Source organism: Hoplias malabaricus, chromosome 18, assembly GCF_029633855.1.
Source record: "Hoplias malabaricus isolate fHopMal1 chromosome 18, fHopMal1.hap1, whole genome shotgun sequence".
Classification (NCBI taxonomy): Eukaryota; Metazoa; Chordata; class Actinopteri; order Characiformes; family Erythrinidae; genus Hoplias; species Hoplias malabaricus.
In genome coordinates this window covers 28802528-28812335 of record NC_089817.1, presented here as the reverse complement: position 1 = coordinate 28812335, position 9808 = coordinate 28802528, and the positions used below count along the sequence as shown (strand labels likewise).

The 9808-nt window shown below is 38.4% G+C and overlaps 1 protein-coding gene across 1 annotated transcript; it reads right to left on the bottom strand.

Moving 5' to 3' along the window:
• Window positions 1–225: 225 nt before the first annotated feature.
• Window positions 226–8183, bottom strand: LOC136674416 (matrix metalloproteinase-18). Its single transcript, XM_066650427.1, has 10 exons — window positions 8079–8183; window positions 4651–4892; window positions 4049–4197; window positions 2954–3079; window positions 2513–2674; window positions 2297–2414; window positions 1828–1961; window positions 1316–1475; window positions 896–999; window positions 226–362 (listed from the first exon to the last, which is right to left on the bottom strand). The coding sequence occupies exons 1-10, from the start codon at window positions 8181–8183 to the stop codon at window positions 226–228; spliced, it is 1437 nt and encodes a 478-aa protein (XP_066506524.1).
• Window positions 8184–9808: the final 1625 nt, after the last annotated feature.

Genomic DNA, 9808 nt, shown 5'->3' with positions numbered 1-9808 from the left:
TCTTCATACTTGCTTACAATCATCTATTCTTTTAGACAGCAAACAAAGTTTGGACATTTCCTGTTTTCTCTCAATATCTGGTGTTGCACCCATCACATGGATGTGGTAAGTGTGTTGAGAAGTGTCAAGAACACTGATGTTTGGTTTACTCTGGCTTTGTCTCATGCTCATCAAAGGACGGCAACAGCAAGATTTTGTCTGCGATCAAATGACAGTATGAGCCTCCTATATGGTTCCATAATTGATCATATTGGTTCCAATTCCGCATTTGAACCATGTGTTTGCAGATGTTTTGTTTGTGATTTGTCTGAGGTTTAGGTCATATTCCAGCTGCAGATTCCCCACAAAGAAATGGACATGTCCTACACAGCAAAACAAATGGGAGATTTCTGTAGACAAAAACCTTTGGAAAGTTTGAGTATAATCTCCACACTTCAATTATTTAGTTTCCATTCAAACATCCATTAATTAACAACATTTTTCAAATTTACAGTAATTGCCAAATTCACCCATTTAAGAGTCCACCCTGATCACACATACTATCATTCTAAGGAGTGTGAGGGTGAACATGTGCTTCCTCTGACACACAAGGTCAGTCCACCTCTTCTTTTTGAACTGCCAACACAAAGCCAATATACAGCCTAATGCACTGAAGAAGTATGCAAACTTCCAAAATCTATCACACTATGCCCACTTTAGCTAGCACCATGAGCAGATAGATGGGGAATACTTTAGTTGGAAAGTAGACCCATTCAATTTGCAACACTATATTTCTTTAATCTGTAGTATTTTTGGGAGTCAGAAATATGTGACACACATCATCATTGCATTTGTTATTTATAATGCTTTATTCACACTGAAAAACCTATAAATATGCACAATAATGTGAGCTCACCCTCATAAGCTACTGAGGCATCTATAGGGAAAGGAACTCCTGGCCATTCATCAGAAATCATTTTCGGATAGCCATCAATCATCCGTTTCTGCTCCTCATCATACCTAACAACAGAAAAACTCACATTGAAATTCACCAGACTTGAAACTCACTCACTCATGTTTAGCAGGCTGACCTTTCTCCACAGGGGGCACCATTATCTATCTTATAGCATGTGTTGCTTCATAAGAGTGATGCCATTTATCAATTAAACATTATTCATTCAGAAATCAACTTTCAATAGATTTCAGCTTGTTTCAGTGGAGAAAAAAAATTATATTAGTGAGGCTTTTTTAAATGCATGTTTTTGTACATTTTAATGATTTTTATTCAGTTAAAAAATTGAGTATCTGACAGCCCTAGTTTTTAGAATTGACACACCTCCAACATTCATCCCCAGCAAAGAAATCTGTGTGTTGGGTTTCATGGAAATGAAGGGCGGCATCAATGGACTTGATCCTGATGGAGAAGCCAAAATCAGAGATGCTCCTTGGATAGTTGTCCATTACTTCCAAAGCCTTCACTTTCCAGTACATAGAGCCTGTTTAATGCAGGACAGTATGGCTTAGTGCAACATGCTGTTAGAATGGGCCTGAACAAACTGGCAGGAGTAATCAATTTGAATCCTGTATTCATAAGGTACTATATGGCATATCTTAAGAAATTAAACCTGTGCAAATAAGAGTATGACTTCATACAGTCAGGGTGCATAGTGCGTTGTAATATGTGTTATTATTATATTTACAAAGTACTTGTGCAATCTACAGAATTATGCCAGGCCTTATAAGGCATTGTGGTGTCCACATAGCACCATATAAATGCATTTATGAAGCATTATGAATACAAGGATCATAGGAAGTGTGACCAATCATATTGATGTATTGTAGCCTTACCCTTGAAAAACACAACTGTGCGACTGGCCACGTTCTCATAAGCAGCGTCCAAGTACATAGGAACATGAGACCACAAGCTTGTAATCAGTGTGATTCCTACTTCTTTAAACTTGGGATGTGTTCGCCACATAAACCTGTGATGGACAGGCTTTCAATGAACGTCAGTTAGGAGCTCGATTGACTGTTAATTATTGATCATCAAATTCACTGATAGTGTGGATCATTCTGTAGTTGGCATCACGTCCGTGTAAGAAATGATGGGTCTTTTTATTGGAACAGAGTGGGATTTTGAATAATTTCCTGTACTACAGTGTGCAGTATTTCTAACTCTGGAACATCTCTTCAGATTTGATTAGATCAGAAATTCCTAATATGAATATGATCATAAGGCCAACTACAGAAGGACAGATTGAGTTCTGTGGTCTACAGATAGTCGATCCCTATGTTTGACAGTTGTCAGCCAAGCTACCTGTCCTTGAAAAAGACAACCTCTTGCTGCAGTCTCATCACTGCATCAAACGAAAGCCCAGGATCACATTTGTCTGGTGTTTTTGGAGGTGGTTTATCTGGCTTGATTGAGTTCTCACCTATAAGCAGAAATAAATAAAAATGGCATGGTGAACTGAATGTTTGGCTTCCGTTAATACCACACAGCTGGAGCCATATCACATTATTACTTACTCACCATAAAGTTTTTGGACATCTTTGACATCCTGGAAAGACAGCTCTATGTCAGCATGCGGAACAAAATTATAAGCCGGGAACATGACCGCTCCAGGGTCAGATGAGTGTTCGAGGCCAAGGGCGTGTCCAAACTCGTGAACAGCAACAGCAAAAAATTCATAGCCTTCAGCAGGTGAACAAACATCAGTCAATGAATGAACATTTAAATGCAGCATCATAGTGAAACTCAGGACACAAGGCGTTCCTAGAACTGTATTTTAAACACAGCTATAGTTATTCTTGCTACATGTAAATATTTTATAATAAAACAACATGTTGTTGGATCACACACCACTCCAGCTCATCCTTGAATATCTAGCCAACATTTGGCATATCACATCCATATACTTTATATTTAGCCAAGGCTAACTTGAACCTTTTATAAAAAAAAAATCAGCCTTACCTGTAGAGTTGTTTGTCCAGTCTTCTTCATCGTCAAAGTGCACATCTCCTCCGATGCCAGGTCCTGGGAGGAAGGCGTGGGCTAGGATGCCCCCTTTACCATCAAAAGGAGCACCATCCTCATGGTCTACAGCATTTAGCAAGGTTTAGTTAAGGAAAGGTGTTCTGGTTTTCGTTCGTTCATTCATTCATTTTGTACCTTTTTGCACTTTTTTTTCCAGAAACTACACTGTAAAAAATTCTTGTAAATTTTACAGTAAAACACTGGCAGCAGAGTTCCCAGGCATTTACCGTATTTTTACAGGAACACTACTGAATTTCAAATTTACAGCATATTACTGTAATTGAATAATACAATAATTTACTGTAAATACTGTGATTTACAGTAAAATACTGGCAGCAGAGTTCCCAGCCATTTACCGTATTTTTACAGGAACACTACTGTATTTCAAATTTACAGCATATTACTGTAATTGAGTAAGTACAGTAATTTACTGTAAATACTGTGGCAGACTTGCTGTAAATTTACAGCAATTTTTTACAGTATACCAGAATCAATGTGTGCCATGAAGGAACACACCCTGAACAGGACACCAGTCCATCACAGGGCGATTATATGTATGATAAATCTGTTATTTTAAATAAAAAAATATATCTAAATGACTTTTATTTTATTCATTCATTAATTAATTGCTCTTTTTGACACTGTGTGTCTTGTTATGTTAAGACATCAAATCTGTGCTGGACTGACATTCTTCAGGACTGAAATTCATGATCCCACCTTCAGAGTTTGGCTCTGGGTCTAATCTATCAGGTTAATCTACACAGGGCTTGGTCAGTGCTTTAAACAACTGTATATCAATAAATAAATAATTTGTTTTACTTATCCCAAGTAACAAAGAAACCAGGTTTTGTTTTTCAGACTCTCATGCTCCAGGGTTCAATTTTAAATGGGTCTTACTCATATATTTGCGATTGCTCTTAATGCGTGTTTTCCCTAGACAAGAGTGCCTGAGTTTCGTGTACACTTTTCTGTGACTAATGCCCCACACCAGCCTCTTAAAAATCAATCAACCGACAATGCAGCCGCCCACACCTTTGTTATAGAAGGAAATCTCAATGTCTGCTTCCCTCCTCGTCCTCCTCTTGAATTTCAAAGGGGTTACCTGGGCCCATAGCCTCCAGGCTGCCCTACATAATCTCCTGGTTTGGGAGGGTCTCATCTTGGTGCTGTAATTGGAGATCCTGAGCAAAAAATATTAGTTCATACCTTTACCTTAAACTTTTAACATAGTTTAGTTGCATGTAAACAACATCTATCAAAAACAACAATGCATCTATCAAAAACACAGATCAGCTTTGCCAGTTTCTTTAAGGATTTAATAGCATCAGGCCACAAGAACCTCAGTGAGACCAGCTACCTACATTGCATGATTCATTTTCTTTTACAAACACCACTCCCAGTTATATTAGATGCACTCATGTGTGCTTTATGCTCCTTCTGCTAACATTTGGCATTGAACATTGTGACCATAGACTCATGTAGCTGCAGCTGCACCTTGAGCATCCTGTTTCTGTCATTGCTTTTCTGTGGAGATTAAAGACTAACCCTGGCAAGTTTGTGTTTACTTGCATTATGAAATGTGACAGTAGTATACGTTCTCCTAAATCATTTTACTATGTGGTACAGGTTCTCACCGATAAGTCAAGGTGTAGCTCGTCCAGCGCACCGTCTCACCAAACTGCTCAGTGTCCGACAGGCCACAGCGTTCTCTCCTCATGGCTGCAAGGGTCAACTGGTCCAGCTTACCACTCTCTGCCAGACCAAAGAAGTGCTGCATCTCTTTCAGTTTGGCTGTAAACCCCTCTGAACTGACCCCTGCCATCCGCCTTGGACGGCCAGCGTTGGGCCTGAAGTTGTAGAATTTCTCCAGATATCTCTGAAGGTGAAAAATCATGAGGAGAATTACCTAATTAACTTGCAAGGCTAATATTTTCTGGAATGTTATTCCAAAGTTTAGAAGTTATACATGAAAATGTCCTTCCACAAATTGAGCTGTAAATAATCCTAGGAGTTTGCAGTAGGCCTCAACTGAATTAAATGTTCTGGTCAGAATATAGAATAAAGAGTTTCATGTGTGGAGTAAACTATGACAGACCTACACCACAAAGCATTGTATTTGTTTGTTAATTTATGTAATTAAATACATTGTTAGCATTATAAAGAAACAATCTTAGTTTGTAATAGCTTTATACTCTTGGCACACAGATCTCCCATTTCACTCAGGACTGGGGTTTCACACCCAACTCCACGCAGTGATCTGAGGCAAAATTGAAGTCAGTGTCGTCTTACTGTATCTCCAATAATGTAATTTACACTAAACTGCTATTTGCTAAAGTGGGGGTTCCACTTTAAGACTTTAAATAAGACTAAACTTACAGGGGGTCCTCGACTTACGACGTTGATCCGTTCCTACGTCGCGTCGTAAACCGATTTTCGGTGTAAGTCGGAACATACGTAAATACTATACGTAAATAACATACTGTAAGCACTTATCCTATCCTAACACCTATCCTCCTCGGTCCCGAGCCGTGTAACCGTGTATTCTTCCGCCGCACCGCGCACACCAAACACGAAGTTCACGTTACGACGTTTACGACGCACAACCACTGAAGTCGAAACAAGGCTTTATACAGTAAATGGGAGATGTTTCGTAACCATGAAACATCGTAACTCGGGACTGACGTAACCCAAGGACCTCCTGTATAAAGTTTTATAAAAGGTTTTATCACATGGTTATTAATTAGGTTGTTAATACCTAAGTTGTTAATACCTAATTAAACACCTTAAAAGTTATTAATAATCATTTGTAACAGAGATAAAAACAGTGACCTCTTTTTCCTCTAATGACAAAGTGTCAGAATTTACTGAAAATGTCGAAGATGAGAATTAAAGTGTGTAGCTAGTATTTTCAAATGTAAGGGTGCACGACATTACCATCAATTTCTAAAAAGATATTCTATCAGTGGTTAATTGATTGATTAAACCTGGTGAGTAAATAGTTAAATTTATTAAAAAATATGTGCTGAAGCTGACAGGGTTAATGTCGACGGATGGAGGAGATAAAGTAAGGTAAGAATCCAGAGATCTGAGGTTTAACAGTGTAGATAGATGTGGGTTCACTATTTGGCAAACAGCAGGTCACTGTGGCACTTTCTGTCTATGGGTTAAAAGAGATGATTATTAATTACTTTTAATGCGTTTACAACCAAATTAATAACCACTAATCAATAAATTGTAAACCATTTAATCTTATTGTCAAGTGCAGTCTTATTCTAAATCAGCATCTTAGTGGGTTTTCACCAAGTCGTAACACTCTGTATACAAACACGATTACACGGCTTTACAGTAATTCTCAGTTGACGCCACAAACCACAGACCATTTCCTACCACTTTGTGCAACTGGCAATGACTTGGTAAATTTAACTTCACACGATTGTTGAGAAATTTAATTGCTGTTTATAGTGTGAAAGAGGGCTGAAGCCAAAGATCTCACAGTTTACCACTTTAGTTTATTTGAATTGAGCTATACTTTGTTACTGGCAATGTGTTTACACCGCATGCTTTATGCTGGATCCGTCTAGAATGGCCTTAGACTCAAAAAACAAATGTGTTTATGGTAGAAACCAAAACAGACACCTTTAAATATGCAAGGAATTTTGTTACCACTCTATAACATTTATAGCCATCTTCTTCAGCATAAGTGTTCATTGTAGTTGTCACCACCTGAGTCCAAAATATAGCCCAGAGCTACAATACTTCAACACTCAGCGATAAACACAGGCATAAATCTGACATAGAATGAAGCCATTCATTTACTGTCCACATTGTCATACTGTGTTTTACATAGTGTAGTTTACACTGTGGTAAATTCACAGTTGGCTGTTTATAATGTTTAACAAGTTTGCAATCCTTTGTATACAAACACGATTACACACATGTACTGTAATCCTAAAGTGTCACCATAGATCATTTCCCACCACTTTGTGCAATTGACCATGACTTGGTGAAATACACCTTCACAAGTTCTCCATCTTGGACTGATGAGATATTTTGTTGTGAAAGGGGCTGGAGTCATAGATCTTTGCACAATTTACCACTCTTTTTACAGAGAGGATACAGTATTGTGTAAAACTCCACCTTTAATACATCTCCATCCAAATCTGCCGTTCAGTTAATTACTATTTAGTTATTTAAGTGTGTCATTTTTTCAAGAAAATGGCCTTCCACTAACTGAGCCATAAGTAGTCCTAGGAGTTTGCAGTAAGCCTCAGCTGAATCAAATGATGTGGTCTGGTTATAGATTTTAAATAGAATAAACTACGCAAGACCTAGACCACAAAGGTATTTAAATATTGCAAACATACTGTAAATGTTGGTCTGATCATTTCACATTAATACTCTTATTAATAAATAATTTAATATTAAATTCACACAATCTGCGTGGGTCTTCGCGGTGGATCACTTGCCAACTTTTGCTCAATGATGCGCACAGTACACTCTGCAGTTTTGAGATCAGAATATTTTCCCAATGCAATTATCTCACTCATTTTTAGGGTACACAAATACATTGACCCAAGTTAAGGCTCAAACCCAGGCCAAAAGAGTGAAGTCAATCTTCTTTAGCGATTTCCTTACAGTGGATATCATCATACTGTATATTTATTAATGTAGTTGACACAGTAGTAAATCCACAGCGTAATCCTCTGTCTACAAACATAATCACACAGATTCACAGCAATTCTAAAGTGACGCCACACTACAGACCATTTCCTAGCACTTTGTGCAACTGGCTATGACTTTGTAAAATATGCCTTCACACAATCACATCACAGACTGGTGAGAAGTTTAGTTGCTGTTTGTTGTGTGACTGAATCGTCTTGTGAAACAGGCTGGAGTAAGATCAGATAATGAATGTTAACACTTGTTTTTACTGGGAACATTCTCAAAACTAGTTAAATACCAGTACTGAAATATTCTGAGAAAATGGGCCCCAAAACAACCACACAGGACCAGTCTATGGTGTATGGTGTAATTACCTGCTGCAAGATTACTGATCTCTTACCTCTGCCAATTCCAGTTGGTCATCACTGGGCCGAGATGTGGGAAACGCTAGAGAGCGCAGAAACACTCCAAACTGAACAAACACACACAACCAGGGCCTCCGCATGCCTTCGACGAGTCTTTACTCCATCAAGCTAGCCTCCTTTTTACCTTTTGGATGTCCTGTGTACAGTAAAGAGTCCACCTGGAACACTCAGGTAAAAACAGGAGTCACACAGCACTCCTTCACTCAGCAATTTCACCTTGAAACATATGATGAATGTGTGGTTTACTGACATTCAGCAGTCCACAGTAGTCATTAGATGCATTTGGATGGAGACACATCATTCCCCGTGGTATTTAAGGGGTTGATAATGCTGAGAAAACCTTCAGAGGAACACCCCGGGGCATCTACAGTGCTCCCATTAAAATGCACTGAAATATAATAAAGTCAGAAATGCTTCTTATGTGAGTCCAATAAAAGTAAACCACTTGTAGTAAATTATACACAACGGTGTCAGCAAGGCTCCTAATAGCCCTGTACTATATTTAACCTGTGATGTTTAAGTGTAGCCATAAACATTTAAAAAGATTTTTGAAAGGCAGTGGTTATATACAATAGGATCAAACATTGGTGTTCACCTTCACCTTTTCCTCTGAAATAAAGGGCATTAATAGTGTATTTGTAGAATACTGGATTTGTACACAGCGCATTGCTGTGGGGATTCAACGTCAACCAGAGGTTTCTCCACAGCCCAACACTAGGTGGGTTATAACACTAGAGCTGACCCTTGGTTTTGTGCATGGTGACTTTAAGCTCATATGCAGCTGCTCCGTACTGTCCCATTCTCCAGTCGATGCTTTTCTGTGGTTTGAAACACAGTTCGATATCATACAGAACACTACGGTGGTGTTTAGGAGTCAGCAACAAAGTCTATTCAGACAACTCTGACTGAGTCAGTAGTGTTTACCACAGATTTGTTGTGGTCACTGAATGGTGTGTCTACTTCCACAGAAGCTTTAGTACCACCATCAGTTCCTTGTAATTGCACTCTCTTTCCTATTGAGACAAAAAGGTTTTATAAGCCAAGATTTCCCAATGTCGCTGAGCTAATGTTTTGGAAATGAGCACTGACAAATGAGCTTTTTGAGGAACTCTTCATTATTTTTAACCTACCACATAGAAATGAACAGAAAACCCAAACAAAACACATTTATAATGGAAACCAATGGACAGACGCTGCTCATTAATCTTAACAAGTAGCTTGGAATTAATATTGGATTTATGACCAGTATGGCAACTTCATAACAGTAAGTGTTGTTAGCAACAAGCTAACTAGCTAATTTAGCGCTAACTTTAACTTTCAATGTATATTACCATGTCAAAACAGGCTGCTTCATTATTAGCATGACCAACATGCTAAAATTAGTTTGTCTTGGCTGGTTTATGCTAGTTTGTGCATACTCTGATATTTATTTTGCTAGTTTACGCAGGGTCATGCTGGGTGAGCAGATGCTCGTTTTGTGGTTGTCAAGTGTGGGATTTTTAGCAGGGCTCTTAAGTATCAATAAACCTTACACAGATTTCTGAAGTACAGATTTTTACAGTACAATAGGGAACAGAAATGACTGCAGTAAACATTCCCTAAGACCTGACATTAGTATTTTTAGTGGAGACTGTGCGTCTCTGGAAGTGAACTACATCATTTGTGGTTGTAATTATGTAATTCATGTTGAGTATGACATAGAGAG